Below are 26,884 nucleotides of genomic sequence, written 5' to 3'. Positions count from 1 at the left end.
GCCATTTTCAAGTGTAATTGACCGAAACATGTTGTGATAAAATATTTTAAAAAAAGGGTACTGAGATTTTTATTTTCTTTATATTTATATTACAAGTAGCCCTATACAGGAAAGAGATAAATCAATCAAACACTATTCAACAAGGAAGTCTGCTAACCTGTACGGACACAATACAATAGGGAATTCCCTGAGTGTTTTTTTGAACTCCTTCAAGCCATCAATTTCTCTTATGTGAGATGGGATTGAATTAAATATTTTCACTCTCCAGCAGGCTTAGTCTGTGATGTGGGTAAACAAAACCTCTAAATCGTGTGTGGGGATGACTCACCTGGTTCTCCTCATACATTCGTCTATTTTTAAAAACGAAGATTGCTAAATCTAATATATAAATAGCAGGAGCCGTCAGCAATCTCTTTTATTTAAAATAAGGTCTGCAAGAGCGCATTGTATTTATCTTATAAATTATCCTAATGGCTTTCTTCTGCAGTATGAATATTCCATTATTCTCTATACTTTTCCCCAAAAAATAACTCCATATCTCATAACTGACAGAAAATAAGCATGATATACAAAAAGAACAGTTTTTTCACTCCCTACTCTAGCCATTACTCTTAATGCAAACAAGGCTCTATTCAATTTACCAGTGACATGAGAAATATGTAGCTTCCACTTCGAATCACTCTCCACCATCAGACCCAAGAATGTCGTGGAATCAGAAGTTTCAACTCTACTTTGAGTATTCAAGTTTATTCCAAAACTTTTATAGTCTCTACTGAAGGGAATTACTTTAGTTTTTTTGCAGTTCAAACTAAGACTATTCTGAACAAACCACGAATCTAATTCAGCAAGACACCTCTCAGCCTCTCTTATCAGCCACTCTTTGGTAGAGAGTTAGTGGGGAGGATATTTTTAATATTCTTTCCGAAGAATGGACATTGATATGTCCAAAGCTCCGCCAATTTATGTAGATGCATAACAATATAATTATCCATAGTTATTATATTACAAATTACTTTTTCAGATCATATATTTTCAATAATTATTTTCTTAGTCTATATTATGTAAATTCATATATAATTTTGCTGTATTGTAAGCTATTGTATATAAGTGTATAAGCCAGTATATATTGTAATCTACATAAATAAAGTACTCAATCAATCAAACATTCACTGTTCCTACTGGTGATTAAAGCTGTAGTGTCGTCCGCAAAAAGAGAGAGTTTGAAATTGACGTGACTCTCGATGTCATTAACATAGACCAGGTATAAGTTTATGTTTAGACTCCTCTCCACACACAGGCTTAAGCCTTCTTGGACGAGATGCATGTTCATTTTTCTTTTCTTTTCACTTTAGTATCATTAAGGATTATTATGTCTTTATTGTACAATACTTATGCGATAGATTACAACCTACAAGTGTACATGTTGATCCATTTGAAATTGTCCTAATTGTGAAGTATATTCAATTGTGTATTTATTTCATGCAATAAATGAATTTGAATTTGAACTTTGTTATTCGAAGCAGTATGTACGGCATATTTTCATATTTAAAATTCAAATCCATCATTATGTTTCAAAGATTTCTTAAGCTGGGTTTACACCAAAGTTATTAACAAACTGTTAATGACTTAATCCTTATAGATTTTATTAGATTGAACGGAACTTGACAAACACATATGTTCATCATGTGTATTATAAGCTATGTTCAATCTAATAGAATCTATAAGGATTAAGTTATAAACAGTTTGTTAATATATTTTAATATTTCCTTCTATAGTGAGATCCACGTTATAATGACAGCATTTGATTAACTTTGATTTTGCTATCTCTGCTATCTTTTTATAACTTTGGTGTGAGCGCAGCTTTACAAACAGTATTGTTTTCCTCCACCTACTGTCTAAAGTACTTACTTTACTCCCTGAAACCTAATACTAAAGTGTCACTTTTTCGCTCTCGGTAGTAAAAAACAGAAAAACTCCCTAGGAAGTAAAAGTGACTCCATTTAAATAACATGGAGAGCATCTCTGTTTTGAAACTTACATTGTAATAGGTTAGAAGGTCTAAGCTCAGATGAGAAAGCATAATAGAGGTGTCTGTCATTGAGTCAACTGAATTCAATACCACAATCAGAAATTTGATTAACTCATGAAATATATGTTTGTATAATAATTATTATATTCTTAATATTGGTAGACAATAAAAATTTATACAATTTTTAAAATATTCTATTCTATTCAAAATACCAGCCAACAAATATTTTTGATCTGCAATTCAAATCTGAACCGCGTGATCTGGAGTCAGCCATTTTTGGTAGCTGCTCAGCTGATATAATTGTTACAACTTTTGCCCATAGATAGAGCAATCGGCAGTGCCAATCAGACGACCGGTTTTTAGGTTTTAGATTAAAGGTTATGTTGTTAGGAATCATTGTCACCAATACGTAAGTTATTAGAATGATTTTATTTGCAGTTTCTATAAAAAAATGTAGATGGAGGAAAAATGTTGTGTACATCACGAGCGAAAAATAATTTTTCTCCCTCAGGAAAATTGCTGCCCTCGGCTTCGCCTCGGGCTTCAAATATTTTCCCACAGGGAGAAAAAGTCGTACTTTTCAATCTAGATATACAAATAACTATTTTCTTTCTAATTAAGTCAATTATTTTAATTTTTTGCAGTATGTATGGTGGTATGTATCCCCTCCCAAGAATCATCTATGCCATGTCTAATGACGGATTGCTGTTCAAAAGTCTGGGAGAAGTTCATAAAAAATATAAAACTCCGTTTATTGGAACCATCTTATCTTGCGTGTTGACAGGTACGTACTAATAGATTAAAAGTACTACAGTCAGGTCCACATTTTCAATTTCAACTTCTCTTGCCCTATTACCATAGGTAAGGAAGTATTGTTTTCCGAAAAAAATTAAGGTACCCCAATTTCTAAATTTCTATACGTTTCAAGGTCCCCTGAGTCCAAAAAAGGTTTTTGGGTATTGGTCTGTATGTGTGTGTGTGTGTGTGTGTGTGTGTGTATGAGTGTGTCTGTGTCTGTGTTCACAATATCTCATCACCCAATTAACAGCAGGTGACATCAGATACTTGTGGATGAGAAAACTGCGTGGGGTCTACTGTTCACAGAACTACTAGTATTCTTGATGAGAATTATTAATTGAATCAGTCTGAAGAGAAAGGAAACATGTCAAAAATCATAATTTTTCAGGGGAGAGAAAAAACTGAATAAAGATAAAAGTATTGATAATTTCAAAATTGTTTTTTGTCATTAGGGTGCAAACTCTTCTAAGACAACAATTTTAATCCAGTATAAGCACTTATATAGAATTCACCCCTTAAAATTGAGTTTTTTGTCAACTTCCTTTTACTCATGATGATATTATAAATTATCACTCTTCAACTTTTACAATAAACACCTCAACCGAAAGCAATCTAACCTCAAAGAAACGCGTGAATCAAAGGTAACCCAACAATAGCATAAAAATCACAACTGACAAACAGTTGATTTTCGAATGTTTGGGGTTAAAAGGAGACATGTGTGTCATGACTAGTTCCCTTTCACTCCAGTACAGCAAAAATACGATATCTGTTTCTCGTATAAAGAGAATGCTGACATGTTCCCTTTCAACTCCAATCGATTTATCCCACAGTAAACAACTCATTTCAACCATGAAAAAAGGAAAATTTTGACATGTTCCCTTTCTCCTCAGGCCGATTCAATTTTAAAATAGTTGAGAAATATGTAAGCAAGATGTGCCTTCACCAAATATGTAAGGGTGGGAAAATGAAAAACAAGAAAGATCGTACAGGTCTTTGATATTAGAAACAAATTCAATAATGTTTTTTTACGAAATTAGAATTAGAATTTATTACGAAATAATAATCAGATGAATATTCCAGGTGCTTCTCGCTTTGCTGATCTGTGGTCGTTCAGTTTATGATTAAAATAAATAAAAAAAAACAAAAATTACTATTTAGAATATTATAGATCTGAAAAATAAAAAAAAATGTACAATTAACTATTATCTTACTTTACCTTAACAAGAGTCCCTTGGCCTGTTTTTCAAGGTCCAGTTAAAACACTCCCTAATCTAAATAAAAAAAACTCTGCCAGTTGATTGAATAAAAAACACCAGCTTTCCCTACAAGATTCAAATCCTGAAAATACAATTATGTAGGTTTAAACTGCCCGGACTGCGACAGCCTATAATTGAATTCTCAAGACAGAATCCTTCAGGTAACCAATGCCTTAACTCAACAACTCACTTCACAAACGGTTCAAGTAATACGGGCCTCGAGAGAAAAATTCCAAATCTATTTATGTGAAAAACACATGCAACCTTGGTTCACAGACCAAAAGTCAACTCACTCTTGTTTGTATAGCAGGGAGCTAAAAACATAATATTGCCTTCACGAAACGTGATAAAACACACGTTTCATCTTTGTACATTGGAGATCTTCTCGCTTTATCAATTATATTTGATAATTAAATCCGCGACCAGATCTCCAATTCACAAAATAATATTTCAAAAATCTGGTGTGGCGCACTCACACAACTTTCCTTGCCGTTATGAAAATTGATCACCTGACGCTAGTGTTCACGCGCATCTCAAGTCTACTTATAAACAAAGATCTGAGCCAGCTGGTGACAGGACAATAACGCTGGAGACATACGAGGTCTGCTATCTCTTCATAGTGAATCATTTAATAGAATCAACAGTTGCCAACAGTTTGCAATTGGATAATCACATTTTCTCGAATTTCGAGCTTATTTGCAATTTTAGGTGAAAATGTTACTGAAAATTAATTGTAGAGATTTTCATGCTCAATCTTTACCACTTGAAATTTTTCATTTAAATTGTATCTGAAGCCTGATAATTGGGAATCTAAAATCAAACTTTGCATAGATGGGGCGGAGCTCCTGAAAATTTTACAGATATGGGACTTGTGGCAGTTGATAGAACTTATCAATGACAATTTTAGGTATAAATTTGATCAAAATCGTTGAAGCCGTTTACGAGAAAATCGCGAAAAACCCTGTTTTTGACAACATTTTTTTCCATTTCTGCCGCCATCTTGAATTGCATTTACTCGAAATTGTTCGTGTCGGATCCTTATATTGTAAGGACCATAAGTTCCAAATTTCAAGTCATTCCGTTTATTGGGAGATGAGATATAGTGTACACAGACGCACATACAGTCATACACACATACACATACACACACACACACACACACACACACACACACACACACACACACACACACACACACACACACACACACACACACACACACAGACCAATACACAAAAACCACTTTTTTGGACTCAGGGGTCCTTGAAACGTATAGAAATTTGGGAACCTTAATTTTTTCGGAAAGCAATACTTCCCTTACCTATGGTAATAGGGCAAGGAAAGTAAAAATTGAATAGGTTTTGATGTCATGTATGACAAATATTTTTATCATATGGAAAGATTATCACGAAACTGGATAAATCATCATATGGGATACAAATTCAAACATGAACTGAGTTTATTAACATAAGTGAGTTTTTGATTTTGGAGAGAACAAATAACAGTTTTTAAGAGTGAATTATGATTCAACTGTATCAACTAGAACAGGTGACATCACATACTTGTGGATGATAAAACTGCGTGAGGTCTACTGTTCACAGAACTACTAGTAATTAAATTAATAAATAATTTTAAAACTTTATTTTTGATTATATTTCAGGAATCATGGCGGCTGCTTTCCAACTAAAGCATTTGGTGGATATGATGTCTATGGGGACACTGGTAGCTTATACCATAGTAGCTGCTTGTGTACTACTTTTGAGGTAAAATATTATTTAACACTAACAAAACTTGACAAACTGAAAACTTGACCTACTGAAATCTTGAAGAGTTTGAAATAGACGTATAGTGAGGTTCACGTTATAATGACTGTGTTTGATTATAAATGGTATTGCTATCCTTGTCTATCATTCAGCAAAACGGATAGCGTCATCTCTTTCTCGCTTTGCTCTGTTGCCAGATCGTCTTTTAACAATGTAGAATTGATAATTAATTGACAAAATATTTCATCTTAATTATGAAATTATTGAAAAATATCATTTCTTGCTTAATAAAATATAATTGATTATTTTAAATGAGAATGAAGCGTTAATATTACATCAATAAACCTGTATCAGCTACCGTCTATAGAAGGCATTGTCAAGACAGAGGATCGGCAACGTTGTTCTTCCATCTTTCTCCACTGCCATTATAACGTGGACCCCACTATGGAACCATCCTCGGTTAATTAAGAATCTGTATGCAAGATTTAAAGTTAATCAGTTGAGTAGTTGAGACGTGATGATGCGTCATTCGTGAATTTCGTATCCCGTACGTGTATAAGCCTGTACTTTCCTTTATTATATTTCAGATTTGATACAAACAACTCACTTCCGTATCAAATCCTCCACCAAACGTTATACAAACAACTCACTCCCGTATCAAATCCTCCACCAAACTTGATAAAAACCACTCACTTCCGTATCAAATCCTCCACCAAACATGATACAAACAACTCACTTCCGTATCAAATCCTCCACCAAACTTGATACAAACAACTCACTTCCGTATCAAATCCTCCTCCAAACTTGATACAAACAACTCAATTTCATATTAATTTTGATACAAACTCGTCTTTCGTATCGATACACGAATGACACGAATTTCCCCTACGTGTATAAGCCAGTTCTTTCCTTTATTGACCGAGCGAAGTGAGGTCTAAAGGTGCGTACAAATATACACGCCGCGAACATGAGCAATTCACTTTTAATCAGCTGACTATATCTGTATTTCTACAGAAACGGTAAGATACAGATATAAAAAGCTTGGCATCAGCTGATTAAAAGTGAATTGCTCATGTTTGCGGCGCCTAAATATGTACGCACCTTAAGATTCAAGTCGACGGTTTGGCATTTCTCTTAATGTTTATATGTTGCGCATCTACGGCGAAACGCGGTGATAGATTTTCATGAAATTTGACAGGTATGTTCCTTTTTTAATTGCGCGTTGACGAATATACAAGGTTTTTGGAAATTTTTCATTTCAAGGATAATATAAAAGGAAAAAGGAGCCTCCTTCATACGCAAGTATTAGAGTAAAAATCAGACTATACAATTATTCATCATAAATCAGCTGACAAGTGATTACACAGATGTGTGGAGGATCCAGTCTATTGCTGTATTTCCATAAGGTCTATAGTTTCAATCACGTACTTGTGGATGAGAATACTGCGTAAGGTCTACTGTTCATAGAACTACTAGTTATCCATAAGTACCTGATTGTAACTACAGACCTTATGGAAATACAGTAATAGACTGGCTTCTCCACACATCTGTGTAATCACTTGTCAGCTGATTTATGATGAATAATTCTATAGTCTGATTTTTACTCTAATATTGTCGTATGAAGGAGGCTCCTTTTTCCTTTTATATTTTCCTTGAAATGCAAAATTTCCAAAAACCTTGTACATACGTCGACGCGCAATTTAAAAATGAACATACCTGTCAAATTTCATGAAAATCTATTACCGCGCTTCGCCGTAAATGCGCAACATTTAAACATTAAGAGAAATGCCAAACCGTCGACTTGAATCTTAGACCTCACTTCGCTCGGTCAATAATTATAGAGTTTATAATTTTCAATCTTCTGTGTTTAGATACCGTGAAAGCAACGAAGCAACTGATTCTAGACAGTCGAGAGTGAACGAACACACAAGACTTCTAACTAGCAACAACGAGGTGACATGTTGCTCAGTTGCTAAGCAACTTTTTAATTTCGGCGTTGTAACGGAAGCTACCAAAGTGACTTCGTTTGTCGCTAGCACACAGATTGTTACTTTTTGTGAGTATTTTTTCAATTTCAATCTTCAATTTATTGACAACACACATTTATTTTTATCTATTTATTAATAATCATTACATAATCAAATACACAAAATTACATAATCAATTACACAAAATAGTATATTACGCTACAAGCACAGAAAGTTAGTGTTTACGGTATGAGGATAGTTTCCTGGGCGAGGCTTGCCGAGCACGGGAATATGTTATCCAAATACCATAAACACCTTTCTGAGAGAGTCGCGTACGATATTTTTCGCCACACTACAGGTATAGCTGACGCCAAAAAGTTAGGCGGTTTCGTGGGTCTCTTGTGTGTTCCAACAGCTGATGTTGTCAAGTAGCGTTGTCATCTAGCTTGGCTTAGGTGATGATTTTTAAATCAAAAGAGACAATAAATAGATGCGTTGCATCAGCTGTGAGTAGGTTACACCAAGTGACCTATGAGCTGTGAGTAGGTTACACCAAGTGACCTACGAGCTGTGAGTAGGTTACACCAAGTGACCTATGAGCTGTGAGTATGTTACACCATGTGACCCACGAGCTGTGAGTAGGTTACACCAAGTGACCTATGAGCTGTGAGTAGGTTACACCAAGTGACCAACGAGCTGTGAGTAGGTTACACCAAGTGAACTACGAGCTGTGAGTAGGTTACACCATGTGACCTATGAGCTGTGAGTAGGTTACACCATGTGACCTATGAGCTGTGAGTAGGTTACACCAAGTGACCTATGAGCTGTGAGTAGGTTACACCATGTGACCCACGAGCTGTGAGTAGGTTACACCATATGACCCACGAAGCCGCCTAACGTTTTGGCATCAGCTATATAAGAATAATAAATTGAATAAGAATGTTTTATGAGAGGGGGGGGGAACTGAACGCCGGAAAGGGTACTCTTTCCAGCCTTAGCCGGAAAGAAACCTGTTTCTTACGTCAGACGAGAGTCGTCTGCAAACAATGTCTTTCAGATCTACTTAGGGACTGGAAAACAGCTGCTTTCTGTGCAGTGTGGCGAAAATACAATGAGTAAAAGCAATATACAACAAAAGAATAACAGTAACAATGATATTAACACCTTCAAAGACAATATTGCTAAAATGATGTGTGCTGGAAAATAAGCCTAATAACTATCCTCGGTAAACTAAGAATGTATATGCAAAATGTGAAGTTAATGAGTTGAGTAGTTGAGACGTGATGATGCGTCATTCGTGAATTTCCTATCCCCTACATGTATAAGCCAGTTCTTCCCTTTATTTTATTGATATCGGGGGACCGAGCTTCGCTCTGGAGTACAATAGCATACACTTTTTTCAACGAAAGAGGAAATTATAGTTAATAGTTTAACTATATATTTATAGTTTATATTTAACTATATATTTATATAGTTAAATGAATTAAAACAGGAGATAAATAGATTGAAAACACTTAAAAACTTACATTAGAAACTGAAATTTTCGGGAACTGAGTTTAAACTGTACCACTCACTGCTCGGTTGAGGAAGGGAACTCAGTTCCCGAAAATTTCCATTTCTAATGTAAGTTTTTGAGTGTTTTCAATCTATTTATGTCTTGTGTCTCCTGTTTTAATTCATATTACAAACTTTAAAGTGTTTTAGATAGTTAAATATATTTATAGTTCTTAGAATGATATACTATGTTTTACTATTCTACACTAATAGCATCTAGTTAATATTTTGGACTTTTTAGAGTGAAGCTGCGTTCACACCAAAGTTAATAACAAAATGTTATTAACTTAATCCTCATAGATCCTATTAGATTGAACGTATCATACACATGATGAACATGTAAATAGTAAATAGTTGCTGCAAAATGTTTATTTTCTCATTTCTATGATTGGAAACGTTTTTCCTAGACGAAATAAAATATTCCTAAATAATTCAAAAAAAGCTGGATCTTTACACTATTTTATTTTGTGTTCAATTTTCTAGTTTTTCGAAATTTAATTTAAACGTGACTTTGACTATGAATAAGACTACGCCCCGTTTCGGAAAGCTAATTTTCTGACTCCAGCTGTTTAAAGTCTATAGTGAGGTCCATGTTATAATGGCAGTGTACGATTGACAATACTGTTGCTGTCCTTTTCTATCATACAACAAAAGAAATAGCGCTATCTCTTTCTAGCTTTGCAATGTTGTTCGTTTGCCAGAATATTTTATTTTTACTTTTGACAGTGACTGTACAAAAGTAAACAAACAATTCTCAGCCGCCATTTTTTCTTCATTCTATCAAAATACTTGAGTACACAAGTCGTATAATTGATTTAAAATGTATTTTTGAAACAATGAAATAATTTTTATACATAACCGTATGAGAAACACAAATTAAAATACCTGAAATGACATTTTAAAAGTTGATAACTAACCATCCTAGACTTCATCCATGCTTCAGTTAGCCTACCTGTATAGGTTAGACCTACTCGTACCGGTATTCATTATATTGAAAAGTTATTTCAGAATTAATCCATTGAAATTACTTATTTTTAAATGGGATTTCTATTATTTTTAAAGGAAATTGGAATAGAATACCTACCAAATAACTCAATTTCTGTTGTTTTGAAATTCAGATTGTTGTATCACAGCTTTTCAAATTAGCCGCCATTTCAGGTTTGTATGAAAATAAAAATCTGATCTTATGAAAGAAACTTTTTGAATCAAATTATGAAAAAATAAATTTTCTTGATTAATTTGAATTTAAATTGATCATTTAATCAAGGAAATTATAATTATTATTAGATTAAATTTAATGGGATGAATTGAGTAACAGCTGTGTACAGTCAGTGGCAAAATGGAGAGACTTGGCAACGTTTTTCTCCTATCTTTCTTCACTGCCATTTTAATGTGGACCTCACTATACAGAGATTGATTTCTTAATGCTTTTACTTTATTTTCTCGTCAAATGAACTATACTAGGTAGTGAAACCCAAGGTTTGATTCAATATATGAATTTTGTGTTTTAATGAAAGTTTGAAGTGTAATTTTATAGCAGTTTCATACCGGCCAGTATGGGGTTGAATAATACGACGTCACATGGGTCCATGAAATATCTACTCCGAAACGTTCTCTCTATAGTCAACAGCAACAGGGAAGGCTCAAAATCAAGAAAATTATCATATACTGTCACCTGGTCATATGGGACATATATATGAATCATATATTCATCTCATATTGATCAGAATTTTAGAGTTTTCAAATTAAAAAAGTTCAATGAACAGTGTTTTTGTCTTTGAACAATCTTTGTCATCGACAGAAAGATTGTTTATTTCATTTGTTGTCAATATTAACGTAGCTTCTCTTTTGTTTCTAATAACAAACGTGCCGCTTGTGCGACAGATTAAAAATATGTACTTGAAATGGCTTTCATGTTTGGCATTGACTGAGTTTATATTAATACCCAAAATTCAGCTTTTGCGGGAGAGCTCGTTCGTTAGGACTGACAGTAAAGTCCGGCTGTTCTGGTTAAAAGGATAGATTTTGTTCTTGTTTTATAATACAGTTTTCCTGTCGCAGTTCGGGCAGTTTAAAGAGAATTGTATTATTGAATAAGATGGGATCTGAACCCATTTCACTAGATCAGTTATTTTGATTTTTAACTAATAATTAACGTCGCGTTTCAACCAGTGAATGCCAAAGGGGGAAGCCATCTTGAAAAGGTAGGTGTTATCCTTTTTGAGTTTTCTTTGTTAATTAATCATAACCACAAAGATTGAATCTTCATTAGCAGCAAGCGAGTGTTTTCCCCATTAATTAATATCAATGTTTTTATAATAAAATTAATCTTGTTTTGTTTAAATGTAAATATGTTGAAGATTCATTTAAGTTCTAGTTATTCTGTTCTCTTTCGTTATCATAGTTCTTTCCCCCCCTTACATAATTGGTGAAGGCTTCTCCCGCCGTTCCTCAGCCTGCTTTCAATACTCTTCAACTATTATAGAACAATAGAAAAAGGATGAAGGAAGAAATATTGCCTCCTTTATAAACAATAGGACAACCCTTTCCGATCCCATCAACCTGTTGCATTTCTACCTTCAGGTAGTTGTAGTGGGGTCGCAGAGTATCGCCAGCCCTTAAAACCATCACAACCAAAAAATTGGGACGAATTTGGCTATTTCGTCAAACTGGGACGATGACAAACTAGGTCGCTTCAAGCACACGACAAGCTTGGTTTACTCGCGGAAATCAATTGGGATGAATTTGGCTATTTCGTCAGACTGGGACGATGACAAACTAGGTCGCTTCAAGCACACGACAAGCTTGGTTTACTCGCGGAAATCAATTGGGATGAATTTGGCTATTTCGTCAGACTGGGACGATGACAAACTAGGTCGCTTCAAGCACACGACAAGCTTGGTTTACTCGCGGAAATAAATTGGGATGAATTTGGCTATTTCGTCAGACTGGGATGATGACAAACTAGGTCGCTTCAAGCACACGACAAGCTTGGTTTACTCGCGGAAATAAATTGGGATGAATTTGGCTATTTCGTCAGACTGGGACGGTGACAAACTAGGTCGCTTCAAGCACACGAAAAGCTTGGTTTACTCGCGGAAATAAATTGGGATGAATTTGGCTATTTCGTCAGACTGGGACGGTGACAAACTAGGTCGCTTCAAGCACACGACAAGCTTGGTTTACTCGCGGAAATAAATTGGGATGAATTTGGCTATTTCGTCAGACTGGGACGATGACAAACTAGGTCGCTTCAAGCACACGACAAGCTTGGTTTACTCGCGGAAATCCACAGTCCACATGTTTTCTTGTTATTGTTTGTGGTACCGTTAGCGGAAACTGATCTAAAACTCGCTGGTATATAAAAGCTCAATTTATTAAAGTATCCATACTCTTTAAAAAAATAATAAATAAAAATTTCATTTCAATATAATATTAACGTTTGTATAAAGTAATAAATAGTATTCCATTCTATTCATCATATTCAACTATCAATTTCGAGTAAATGGTCAAGCAGTCAACGGTTCGGTCAATAGAATTTTTCTATTGAGTAGAGCCAGGATGATGATCATTAATAATAATTATAAGAATTACTAACCTATAAAATGGATAACCCAAATTGACCACCTTCTCTGATCTGAGCCTATAAATATCTCAGTTTTGTTTCCAATACAGTTAGATACTAGAAGGAGATTCAAGAAAAAATGATATTAACATTATTTATTCATTTATTGTATAAAATACTATAATCATAATACATTTATGACATTGGAGGAAAAACTAGGCTGAGCCTGTACTATTTCTCTCCAAAAATTTCGATAAAATGTTAATGTTGTCCAAAAGATGAGGTTATGTAATCACACACTATTATGTTTTCATAAATTTATTGATTACCTGAATATGATGGGATTCCCCAATTCAAGAATATTACTAAAACCAATGATAACTCCTATCAAACACTTAGGCCTATTTAATTTTCAGCCTTTTTAATGTTACTACAAACTAAGAGGAATACAGGTTCAGTGCTGCCAAAAAATGATAGATGTAAAATAGGAATAGACCCAGTTTGTCTTTCACTGTTCCACTTTGGTAGCGTCCGTAAAAACTGACCATTTTTACTTTCCTTGCCCTATTACCATAGGTAAGGAAATTATTGCTTTCCGAAAAAAATTAAGGTACCCTAATTTGTAAATTTCTATACGTTTCAAGGTCCCCTGAGTCCAAAAAAGTGGTTTTTGGGTATTGGTCTGTATGTGTGTGTGTGTGTGTGTGTGTATGAGTGTATGTGCGTCTGTGTACACAATATCTCATCTCCCAATTAACGGAATGACTTGAAATTTGGAACTTAAGGTCCTTACTATATAAGGATCCGACACGAACAATTTCGATCAAATTCAATAAAATATGGCGGCTAAAATGGCGAAAATGTTGTCAAAAACAGGGTTTTTTGAGATTTTCTCAGTTCTATCAACTGCCATAAGTCCCATATCTGTAAAAATTTCAGGAGCTCCGCCCCATCTAGGCAAAGTTTGATTTTAGATTCTCAATTAACAGGCTTCAGATACAATTTAAACAAAAAATTCCAAGTGGAAAATATTCAGTATGAAAATCTCTACAATTAATGTTCAGTAACATTTTCACCTAAAATTGAAAATAAGCTCGAAATTCGAGAAAATGTGATTATTTCAATTGCAAACTGTTGACAACTGTTGATTCTATTAAATAATCATTCACTATGGAGAGATAGCAGAGCTCGTGTGTCTATAGCATTATTGTCCTGTCACCAGCTGGCTCTTTGAATAGTAGTAGACTTGAGATACTTGAGATACGCGGGAACACTAGCGTCAGGTGATCAATTTTCATAACGGCAAGGAAAGTTGTGTGAGTGCGCCACACCAGATTTTTTTGGTGAGTGGCAGTTTTCAGGGCAGATGGAACTCCGGCGACCCGTTAGACCTCAAAGCCAATAATACTTTTTCCTCTTTTTCAGGTATTCTATCAATAGTCCTATCCTTCTGCCTAGTACAATGGGAGATGCATCTAATAGAGGGGTCCAGTCAGCACATTACAATGTGCCTAATATTGGCTTCTATTATGCTAGTCTGTCTTCTATCCATTTGTAGACAGCCTAGCAACACTAAGGGACTGTCTTTCAAGGTATTTATTGAACGAGCGAAGCGAGTTCCCACTGGTGATTAGATCCATAGAGAAAAGATAACATAAGAAAATATGCCATGGTTTGTAGAATTCATTTGGAAGTTTTGTATCAAATTATTGTTTTGTGTATCAAGTTGAGATGATACTGTATCAAAATGGCCCATATGAATAAAGTTGAGCATTTGCTTATACTTCTAAAATATGAAGCATTTGCTTCATTTTCTATGAATAAACGTGAGCAAAACCTTTTGCTCATGCTCACCAAAAAAATAGTTTGAGCATTTGCTCAAAAGTAAAAGCTTATACTCAAAATTGTATGAATAGACTAGAGCATTTGCTCAACTTTTGAAGCAAATGCTTCAAAAAAGGTGAGTCTAGTCTAGGGCAGATCATCACCTTTTGCTCATAGTAAAATGGCTCAACTAATTCGTATGAAGAGGAAACTATACCAGATTCGATCACAACCAATAGTTGAGAACTATAAAACTCTTTTCAGATTGAACCATGATATATATCATCATTATTCCTACAAAAGAATAAATACAAAAGATAGCTACCCGATATAAAGATAGCCATCACAAAATAGGCATTTAAGGCACAAGGAAATAGGCATTTAAGAAGATGAGAGTGTAGACATTGGGCCATATGAATAAAGTTGAGCATTTGCTTATACTTCTAAAATATGAAGCATTTGCTTCATTTTCTATGAATAAACGTGAGCAAAACCTTTTGCTCATGCTCACCAAAAAAATAGTTTGAGCATTTGCTCAAAAGTAAAAGCTTATACTCAAAATTGTATGAATAGACTAGAGCATTTGCTCAACTTTTGAAGCAAATGCTTCAAAAAAGGTGAGTCTAGTCTAGAGCAGATAATCACTTTTTGCTCATAGTAAAATGGCTCAACTAATTCGTGTAAGGAAGAGGAAACTATACCAGCTACGATCACAACCAATAGTTGAGAACTATAAAACTCTTTTTAGATTCAACCATGATATATATTATATCACCATTATTCCTACTAAAGAATAAATACAAAAGCTACCTGTTTTAAGATAGCCATCACAAAATAGGAAATAGGCATTTAAGAAGATGAGAGTGTAGGCGATTATAAGAATATGCTGTTAAGATTATTATAGAGATGACATTTTTCCACGATATTATTTCAAAATTCTAAACTCAACTAACCTAAAACTCTATTCATAAATAGAAAACAGAGCAGACGACGCAAATACAAGCGGTGCACCCTACTTGCATATTTAGCGCTTCCGTGAGCTATAAAAACAAAGTAAGGCTACTATATATATATATATATATATATATATATATATATATATATATATATATATATATATATATTAATATTTCATGTAACTATTGTATAATTACAGTATTTTATAATTAATGTATTATGATATGTGTTGAGAACCTCCTTTAGGTTGCTCTTTTTGACTTATCCTCAGTCTGATTATTCCGATGTTTGGGATGCAATAAAAATAATAATAATAAAAAAAGTGAATCAGCTGAAACATCTTTAAAATACGTGAGCATTCGCTCCAGAGTTCAGGAGCATAAGGTAAGAGTATAAGGTAAAGTTTATTCATATCAAAATGAACAAATGCTTTTGCTTCTACCTTTTGCTCATGAGCAAAACCTTATGCTCAATGCTTTTGCTCATGAGCATTTGCTCTGGTTTTATTCATATGGGCCATTATAAGAAGGCTATTGATATTATAAGAATTAAGAATATGCTGAAGATTATTATAGAGATGACATTTTTTCACGCTATTATTTCAAAATTCTAAACTCAACTAACCTAAAACTCATTCATAAATAGAAAACAGAGCAGACGATGCAAACACAAGCGGTGCCCCCCACTTGCATATTATTTGGCGCTTCCGTGAGCTATAAAAACAAAGTAAGGCTACAAAAGTGAATCAGCTGATGGAATATCTTTAAAATACGTGAACATATGCTCCAGGTTTCAGGAGCATAATGTACTTAAAGCTTATTCATATGGAAATGAGCAAATGCTTATGCTTCTACCTAATGCTTATGAGCAAAACCTTATGCTCCATGCTCTTGCTCATGAGCATTTGCTCTGGTTTTATTCATATGGGCCATTGTGTTGATACTGTATTATATGTGGTGATACTGTATCATATTGTGGTGATATTGGGCCATATGAATAAAACCAAAGCATATGCTCATGAACATGAGCATGGAGCATAAGGTTTTGCTCATGAGCATTAGGTAGAAGCATAAGCATTTGCTCATTTTGATATGAATAAGCTTTACCTTATACTCCTGAACTCTGGAGCAAATGATCACGTATTTTAAAGATTTTTTATCAGCTGATTCGCCTTTGTGGCCTTACTTTGTTTTTATAGCCCACGGAAGCGCTAAATATGCAAATAGGGGGCATCGCTTGTGTTTGCGTCGTCTGCTCTGTTTTCTATCTATGAATTGAGTTTTAGGTTAGTTGAGTTTAGAATTTTGAAAAAATAGTGTGAAAAAATGTCATCTCTATAATAATCTTCAGCATATTCTTATAATATCAATAGCCTTCTTATAATCGTCTACACTCTCATCTTCTTAAATGCCTATTTTCTATTTTGTGATGGCTATCTTTATATCTTTTGTAGGAATAATGGTGATATATATCATGGTTGAATCTAAAAAGAGTTTTATAGTTCTCAACTATTGGTTTTGATCGTTTCTGGTATAGTTTCCTCTTCCTCATACGAATTAGTTGAGCCATTTTACTACGAGCAAAAGGTGATTGCCCCATCTATGCAAAGTTTGATTTTAGATACCTAATTATCAGGCTTCAGATGCAATTTAAATGAAAAATTTAAAGTGGAAAAGATTCAGCATGGAAATCTCTACAATTAATGTCAAGTAACATTTTTACCTAAAATTGAAAATAGATTCGAAACTTGAGAAAATGTGATTATTCAATTGCAAACTGTTGATTCTATTTAATCATTCACTATGAAGAGATAGCAGACCTCGTGTGTCTCCAGCGTTATTGTTCTGTCACCAGCTGGCTCAGCTCTTTGAATAGTAGACTTGAGATGCGCGTGAACACTAGCGTCAGGTGATCAATTTTCATAACGGCAAGGAAGGTTGTGTGAATGCGCCATACCAGATTTTTGATATAATTTAATTTTGTTTGAAGGTTCCTCTAGTTCCGATTCTACCAGCTCTGAGTATATTCCTCAATATCTACCTCATGATGCTGATGGATAATGATACATGGATTCGATTCACCGTATGGATGATTGTCGGTGAGTTGATTCATCCTTTTACAACTAGCAAGTAACCCGTGCTCCGCAAGGATCTGATTAAAAACTTGACAAACTGAGAACTTGACTTACTGAAATCTTGAAATAGGCCTATTATAACGGGTGTTTCAAAAAGGACGCACATCGAAGTTTGAGGGAATATATTTTTCCTACAGTTACGTTGAAAAGTGGCCATTGCTGCACTGATTACAGAACGCAAAGAATCACTTTTCCGCTCTAGTGCGGCAAAAATTTTTCTGCACTCCAGATTTGCAACATGGCAACGCAAAATACTTAGTAGGTTATATGGAGCAACAGTGCAGCAAAATCAAAATGAAGTTGGTAACAGTGACTGCTGTGGCTGCTATAGTGAGCAGAGGTGCAACCAAGCACAACGCGCTAATTATTATTCATTATATATTATAACCAAGGACAACGAGGACTTTAGGATTTTAGGATTAAGGTTTTTATCAATAATAAAATTACACAGAAAAACATTTGATGCATTTCAGGCAATTTTACCCATAATTGCCCACTTTTCATATTCAATTGTAACTGTAGGAAAAATTAAATGTGAAATACGTGTGCAAAGTTCCTCTGCTGCACTCAAGAAACCATTCCGCCCTCGCCTACGGCTCGGGCGTAAACGTTTCTTTCGGTGCAGCAAACTGTCACTTTGCGCACTAGTTGCACAAATAACTATTTTGTATAGGGAATATTTTGTTCCCCCAAATAACAGTTGGCACTTCAGTACTCATTGTTGAACCGGCATGCACCATTTTACATTCACTAGTGCTTGTTAGTATTCATTTGTAATAATCTGTAGTGGCTGTGTATGTTCAACTATGGTTTTTCAAAGGATGAACGTGTGTTTATTATTGAAATTTATTTCGCATATAAATCTTACGAACGAGTGAAAGACTTAGGCTAGTTTCACATTCATTCGGTTCGTTTCGTTTTCGATTCGTTTTCGGCAAATTCCAATAAGTGTGAAACGGTAATTCGGTTTGAATTCGGTACCGAATAGAAACCGCATAGAACCGAACGCCCACTTGACACTAATAAATTCCATCAGGTTTCAATTCGTTGCTGGCGAGACGCTACTTTCACACACTTTCAGTTCGGTTCGGTTCGTTTCGTTTTCGGCAAATTCCGATAAGTGTGAAAGGATGATTCGGTCTGAATTCGGTACCGAATAGCTACTGCATAGCACCGAACGCCCCCTCGACACGAATAGGTTTCATTATATTCGAATTCGTTGTTAGGGAAACAGGAAAAAACAAAGTCTTTTACACACGCTTGCCTTTTTTGTTTTTATTTTAACCTGATATCGTGATTATCGGTTTCAAAGGTTCCAAGTCAAAATCATATGGTCAATTCATTTATGTTAGTTCACAGAAACATTTTTTTCTCAATGAATAGTTTGCTGAAAAAATATGAAAGATATAAATTGAAACTTAGGAAGAATTTTTTTCCACGAATATTACATGATTTCATCAATGGAGAGAAGAGATGAAGTTTATATACCATGTGTCAAAACAAGGAACAAATTTTCGATTTAAAAAAAAAATCTCTCTGAACATCCAAAGTTAACATAATCAAAAAGAAACTATTCAAATAATTCACAATTTTTAATTAACTTTGAAATTTTGTTGTTCAAGAAATAACATCTTACAATTTAACACCAGCTGTTATATTTAAATATACCAGCATGAACTGTGAAAATCCAAACACAGCTGTGTTTGAGAAGAAAATACCCAATTAGAACCGTACGAATTAAAAACTGACATGTATGACAGCCTCATTCGTTTTCGGTAACGAACCGAACCAAACCGAAAACGAACCTAATCGAATGAAACCGAAAGCGTGTGAAGCTAGCCTTATAGTATAGATCAGTGGTCGCCAAACAGTAGATCGCGAGCTACCGGTAGCTCGTGGGGTGGTTTTTGGTAGCTCACAGAAATGCTTGGGTTGTCAACCATGCATTGAGAAACATGGCTACAAAATTTTGCATTTCTCACTGATATAACTGAGAAGTTGAATGATTTAAATTTGCAGCTTCAAGGGAAAGATAAGGACATCGGTGGAATGATTTCAACTGTAAATCGTTTTCCAAGGTGCTCGAGATGTGGGAAAAGAATGTCCAGTTTGAATATATAGTATATTTCGCACCTAGAGCAGAAAATGTCATTTTTCCGGCTCGAAATCGGTTTTCTAAGTCCGAGGCCGTAGGTCGAGGACTAGAAAAGATTGAGAGCCGGAAAAACATTTTTGCCCGTGGTGCGAACGCTATTTTTCGCCACACACAAAAATAAACAATATATATATATTGTTTCAAGTGGAAACAAAGTCAGTGGCAAAATGGAGAGACTTGGCAACGCTTTTCTCCTATCTTTCTTCACTGCCATTATAACGTGGACCTCACTATAATATTAAGAACATCACCAACTTGACCTACTGAGATCTTGAAGAATTGAAACAGGCCTATAACCATCCTCGGTGAATTAAGAATCTATATGCAATATTTTAAGTTAATGAGTTGAGTAGTTGAGACGTGATGATGCGTCATTCGTGAATTTCCTATCCCCTACGTATGTAAGCCAGTTGTTTCCTTTATGATGTCTTTTACTTTACATTTTAAATGACTTTTTATATATGTTTGCAGGTTTATTCATCTATTTTGGTTACGGCATTTCGAACAGTGTGGAGAAAGATTCAAAAGTTGTGAGGTCTGTAGACTATGACTCTAACGGTCACTGGGCACCGGAGAATGAACACTTGGTCTCATGAACAACGGAGAGTCTCACTTGATCACGATCTCAGTTCATCATGTGCCTGACCATAGTGAGGTCCACGTTATAATGGTGGTATTTGATCAACATTGGTGTTGCTATCCTTGTTTATCATTCCACAAAGCAGATAGCAATATCCTGTTCTGTATCAAATTATGGTGTTGTGTATCAAGTTGAGATAATACTGTATCATATTGTCGTTATGTCGAACACTAATTTCTTTAGTGAGGTCCACGTTATAATGGTAGTATTTCATCAACATTGGTGTTGCTATCCTTGTCTATCATTCGGCGAAAACAGATAGCTCTATCCTTAGCTAGCTCCGCATCGTTCTCACATCGTAGATTTAGAAATTTTATTGATTGACAAAATATTTTATCTCAATTATTAAAATTTGTCATTGAGTAATTGAAAAATATATTTTCTTGACAAACAATAATAGATTATTGGTCATTTTAAACAAGAAAAATATATATAAAAAAGACAAATAATAATAATAATATACAGAGTGACACAGAATAACGGGAACTTTTAAAAACTTTATAAAACATTAGTGGGAAGGGCAAAAATGATTTTATTCAAACTAATGTAAAGTTCAAGACTTGCCATTTGAGAATTATTAATAACATGTATCACTCATTGACAATTACTTCTTAAAGATGGCTTCCTCCTGCACGAATACACTCTTGAAATCTGTTTTGACGATTGCTGCAACATTTCAGCTGGGATTTCATTTTGAATTGTCTGCTATGATTCAACCACAGTTATTGGTCAAGTTGTGAAAACGTTTGATTTGAGATAGCTCCACAAACAGAAAATCGCAGGTGGACAGATCATGGGACCAGGAGAGGCAACCTAATCATGAGATTACACGGTTACCAAACAATACTCACACGCACAGTTGCCATTGAATGCCGTGCACAGTGGATTTCGCTCACAATTTCATCAATAATTTTGAATTAACTAAAAATTAAAACAGAATTCAAAATGAAATCCGCAATATCCCAGATGAGATGTTGCAGCGATCAATGAGGAATCGTCAACACAGATTTCAAGAGTGTATTCGTGCAGGAGGAAGCCATCTTGAAATAGTAATTGTCAAAAAGTGATGGATGTTATCAATAATTCTCAAACGGCAAGTCTTCAACTTTACATTAGTTTGAATAAAATCATTTTGGCCCTTCACACTAATGTATTATGGCGTTTTTAAAAGTTTCCGTTATTCTGTGTCACCCTGTATTTTACACAAGCATGAACAGTTAATATTCATTAGAAATACCAGTATCAGATGTCCTCTATTGAAGGCAGTGGCAAGACAGAGAATCGGCAACGCAGTTTTCCCATGTTTCTCCACTGCCATTATAACGTGGATCCCATTATAGTCCACACGTTGGCCAAGGGGCTTGTCAAGCCTCTAGTAAGCTTGGCCGCGTTGGTCAAAAGCAGAGCACGCCACAAAACAGAAAACAGCAACACAGAGAAAGTAAAGCATACTTGCAGGTAACCCGTGCTCCGCAAGGGTCTATTTTAAAACTTGACAGACTGAAAACTTGACCGAGTGGAATCTTGAACAGTTTGGAATAGGCCTAAAACCATCCTCGGTTAATTAAGAATCTATATGCAAAATTTCAAGTTAATTTCAGTCCAGTAGTTTAGATGTGATGAAACATAATTTTCTTATTTATTTATTTATTCACAATGGAGACAACGGGTTTCCCCAAATATGTCTCCTTTACAATAAAAATCTTACAAATTCAAATGATAAAAAATAATACAAATTAAAGATATAATACTTATAGAAAAAGAAATAATACAGATACCGGTAACAAAAATAGTACCTAACTCAAGAAATATCCCGTACGTGTATAAATAAGCCAGTACTTTCCTTTATTATAGTACAAATAAGTTCTTCAACTTGGTTCTAACATAACTAGTAGTTCTGTGAACAGTAGACCTCACGCAGTATTCTCATCCACAAGTATAGACCTTATGGAAATACAGCAATAGACTGGCTTCTCCACACATCTGTGTAATCACTTGTCAGCTGATTTATGATGAATAATTCTATAGTCTGATTTTTACTCTAATATTGACGTATGAAGGAGGCTCCTTTTCCTTTTATATTAACCTTGAAATGCATAATTTCCAAAAACCTTGTATATACGTCGACGCGCAATTAAAAACAGAACATACCTGATAATCTATTACCGCGTTTCGCCGTAAATGCGCAACATATAAACATTTAAACATTAAGAGAAATGCCAAACCGTCGACTTGAATCTTAGACCTCACTTCGCTCGGTCAATAAAGTGACAGAACTCAAATCTTGTTTGGAAACCCTCCTCAACTTAATGCCAACCTGACAAAAGTAAATTCGTATGGCTTTTGTTGGTGGGGAGTCCCTTGCGGGAAGGTCCCACCGCCTGAATATATAATAATTTAAGCCGTCAATTGGCCTGACGACTGTCATACTTTAGACCTAATTGTCTAACTGTCTAACCTGACAAAATTAGACTGGTTAATTTAGTTACAGTAACAATTTCAACCATCTGTCTCAAAGAGGTGGTCTCTCTAGATTATAGTTCTATATTAACATAATTGACCGAAGCGAAGCTGAGGTCTTAGTTTCGACTCGATCGGCTTTTGTCTGTTTGTGTTTTTGTACCGCAGTTACAGTCGCAGTTATTGTCCGATTTGGATGAAATTTGGTAAACAAGTTCTTTGAAACAAGGCGCAGAAACGTATGTGTAACGATTTTTTATAAGACCTCCGGTTTTAATATAAATTGTGCCGCTCTAAAATGTGCTGTATTGAATGAATGGTATTGTTGGAATGCTATCGATAGAGGACAAGTAGAGTTGTCAGCGGTGAACCTTGAAACGTCTGAGCCGCTCCAAATCATACTGTATTTATTAATTATTGAAGAAAACTTCTCACTTGATTGCACCCATTTCTCCTTTCCTTTTCAACACGATATTTCCCTGTTTCATAGATGAATAGTTTCTAGACCTACCGAACCGGCCGGAGACGTAATCACAGCTTAGTAGCTCTTGTTTTCGTTTTAGTATGAGATCGGAAACCGACTTGCGAGCATAAACATACTGCATAGGCATAACAAGCCGCCATAACATTGAATCCACTTTTCATGAAAAACATTATTAGCAACCCTCCTGTCATTGTCACCAACATACCCATTTTATTTAGAATAATTTTCCGTCTCACTATCGTCTGTGAGACGATTCATCGTCTAAATTGTCTACTGCATATTCCATTTTTCTGTCAGTTGACCGTTTTCTTATAATTGTTAGAAAATTTGTAATATTGTAAATATGGGGACGATATGAAGGTACCTCCTTGAGAGACATTTATAAGTTCTGTGTCCCTGGAAACAATGTCTTTAGCACTTTCAAATGAGAAAATAATAGATTTCTTCGATAAATCTTCACAATATACTGTACTTTCTTAATGGCCCTTCTCATTAGTTTGAAAGTTGTAGGCTATTCATGAGCGAGGTCTACTGTTCGCAGAACTACTAGTGGTATATACATTTCAATTGAAATAATATTCATGTCCCATGAGTGAAATTTGAACTTTGGTTCTGAAAAATCTAGAAGTAATATTGAAATTTGGGCTTCGAGGAGCACAAGATTGATATTTTTAGAATATATGTGCAAAATTTGGAAATCTAAAGCATTCCAGTTTTTACTTTCCTTGCCCTATTACCATAGGTAAAGAAAGTATTGCTTTCCAAAAAATTAAGGTACCCTAATTTCAAGTTTTCTATACGTTTCAAGGTCCCCTGAGTCCAAAAACATGATGATTTTTGGGTATTGGTCTGTGTGTGTATGTCTGTGAACACCTTAACTCCATCCCTAATTAACCGATTGAATTGAAATTTTAAACTTGAGGTCCTTATACCATGAGGATCCGACATTAAGAAATTCAACAAAATTCAATTCAAGATTGCGGAAAAAATGGCGGATAATTACTAAAAACCCACGGTTTTCTCGAAAATGGCTCTAACGATTTTCTTCAAATTTATACCATGGATATTTTACCATGGATATTATACCATAGGCATAAGCCTATTTTAAGGCTTTAAGCTATTTAAAACTATTTTAAGCCTGTTTATAAGCTATTTATCAACTGACATGAGTATCATTTCTGGGAAAATTGCAGGAGTTCCGTAATATTCTTAAGAAAAATGGCGGATAATTACTAAAAAACCATGTTTTTCACGATTTTGTCAAAAATGATTTGACCGATTTTTTTCAAATTCATACTACCATGTAAAGTTATTTATCAGCTATATCAACTGGCATGAGTCTCCTTCCTGAGAAACTAATGGGGGTCAACCCCATCCTAGAGAAATGGACTTTGTAACCTCCTTCTCGTGCATGAGGTAGGTAGGTAGAGCAGTTCATAAAAAGAACACATAGTCGAGATATTTCATCTGTAGAACAGCTGTTTTGACGACTTAAGAAAAAATCATCGAATATCATAATTTACACAAATAAAAAAGAACTCTGAAAAAACAATTATATATACACATATACAGTAGTCTGATCGTAGTTTCAAATAAGTTGCCGCCAATCGTCATTATGTTACTCCCCTAAATTATTCTCGTTTAAGAATGAGGCTTACAGTTCAATGAGCAAGGAAAGTTGTGTGAGTCTACCACACCAGATTTTTCCGGTATGCAATCCACAAGTTGACATGTTTTGATGCGAACAAACACAACCCTACTCTCTCTTATTATATTATAGATGTGATATATTTCCTCTATGGTGCCATTTAGGCCTATAATAACTCTATACAGAAAAAACAGCAGAGCGGTCTGCTACTCTGTTTTTACTCTCCTTGCCCTATTACCATAGGTAAGGAAAATATTGCTTTTCGAAAAAAAATTAAGGTACCCCAATTTCTGAATTTCTATACGTTTCAAGGTCCCCTGAGTCCAAAAAAGTGGTTTTTGGGTATTGGTCTGTATGAGTGTATGTGCGTCTGTGTACACGATATCTCATCTCCCAATTAACGGAATGACTTGAAATTTGGAACTTGAGGTCCTTACTATATAATGATCCGACACAAACCATTTCGATCGAATGCAATTTAAGATGGCAGCAAAAATGTTGTCAAAAACAGGGTTTTTCGCGATTTTCTAATGGCTCCAACGATTTTGATCAAATTTATACCTAAAATAGTCATTGATTAGCTCTATCAACTGCCACAAGTCCCATATCTGTAAAAAATACAGGAGCTCCGCCCCATTTATGCAAAGTTTGATTTTAGATTTTCAATTATCAGGTCTCAGATATAATTTAAACGTGGAAAAGATTGAGCATGAAAATCTCTACAATTAATGTCCAGTAAAATTTTCACCTAAAATTGTAAATAACCTTGAAATTTGAGAAAATGTGATTATTAAATTGCAAACTGTTGGCAACTGTTGATTCTATTAAATGATTCACTATGAAGAAATAGCAGACCTCGTGTGTATCCAGCGTTATTATCCTGTCACCAGCTGGCTTGGATCTTTAAATAGTAGACTTGAGATGCGCGTGAACACTAGCGTCAGGTGATCAATTTTCATAACGGCAAGGCAAGTTGTGTGAGTGCACCACACCAGATTTTTGTAGTCTACAAAACAGGAACCAGCACGCATTATTTGACCAGGTGGTTTGCCAGCGCTCGCCTTCATTGGCGTTAGCTCGACAAAAATCGGAGCCATGCCAACAACGGCCAATAATCAATTATACTCAAATATATTTTCAAGAAAATTATTTTTCAATGACTCAATGAAAATTTTTTTTAATTATGACTAAATATTTTGTTCATTATATTTCTACATAGTTAAAAAACTATTTGCCAATGTTGGGAAGCTAGAGAAGGATAGAGTTATCTGTTTTGTCAAATGATAGACAAGGATGGCAACACCAATGTTAATTAAATAATACTGCCATTATAATATGGACCTCACTATACTATCTATATAAAGTAAAAAATGCTGCAATTCCAATGCATTCAACTTTGCTCAATAGAATGTATTATTTGAAAACTTTTAGTTTTAAGCATATTTTGAAAAGATTTGTTTAATTCAACTTCATTTTTTCAAAGGAGAAGGTGGTCATAATGTTACATGATTTTGATAAAGAATGTTAAGAGAAAATGATGAATTCCATTTTCTCTTGAAATTGTGTGCAATTTGTAATTTTCAAGATTTGAGAAATCGTGAAAATGTCATGTGTTCAGTCTGAGATAATAATGTTTATAGAAATAAAATT

The 26,884-nt window shown here is 34.8% G+C and overlaps 1 protein-coding gene across 3 annotated transcripts in view; it reads left to right on the top strand.

Moving 5' to 3' along the window:
• The window catches only part of LOC111061862 (cationic amino acid transporter 2), a 62,626-nt gene extending 41,380 nt beyond the window's left edge, over positions 1-21,246 (top strand). For all 3 annotated transcript variants that reach the window (XM_039440617.1, XM_039440618.1, XM_039440619.1), the window contains exons 8-13: positions 2,674-2,813; positions 5,744-5,846; positions 7,718-7,902; positions 14,358-14,524; positions 17,703-17,811; positions 20,474-21,246. In XM_039440617.1, the coding sequence (XP_039296551.1) occupies positions 2,674-2,813; positions 5,744-5,846; positions 7,718-7,902; positions 14,358-14,524; positions 17,703-17,811; positions 20,474-20,598 (829 nt within the window). In that variant the 3' untranslated portion in view covers positions 20,599-21,246. The remainder of the gene's footprint in view (positions 1-2,673; positions 2,814-5,743; positions 5,847-7,717; positions 7,903-14,357; positions 14,525-17,702; positions 17,812-20,473) is intronic.
• The last annotated feature ends 5,638 nt before the right edge of the window (positions 21,247-26,884 follow it).

This window comes from Nilaparvata lugens, chromosome 14, assembly GCF_014356525.2.
Source record: "Nilaparvata lugens isolate BPH chromosome 14, ASM1435652v1, whole genome shotgun sequence".
NCBI classification, from domain to species: Eukaryota; Metazoa; Arthropoda; class Insecta; order Hemiptera; family Delphacidae; genus Nilaparvata; species Nilaparvata lugens.
Note: the sequence above shows the minus strand (reverse complement) of the source record. Positions and strands in the feature narration are given on the sequence as shown.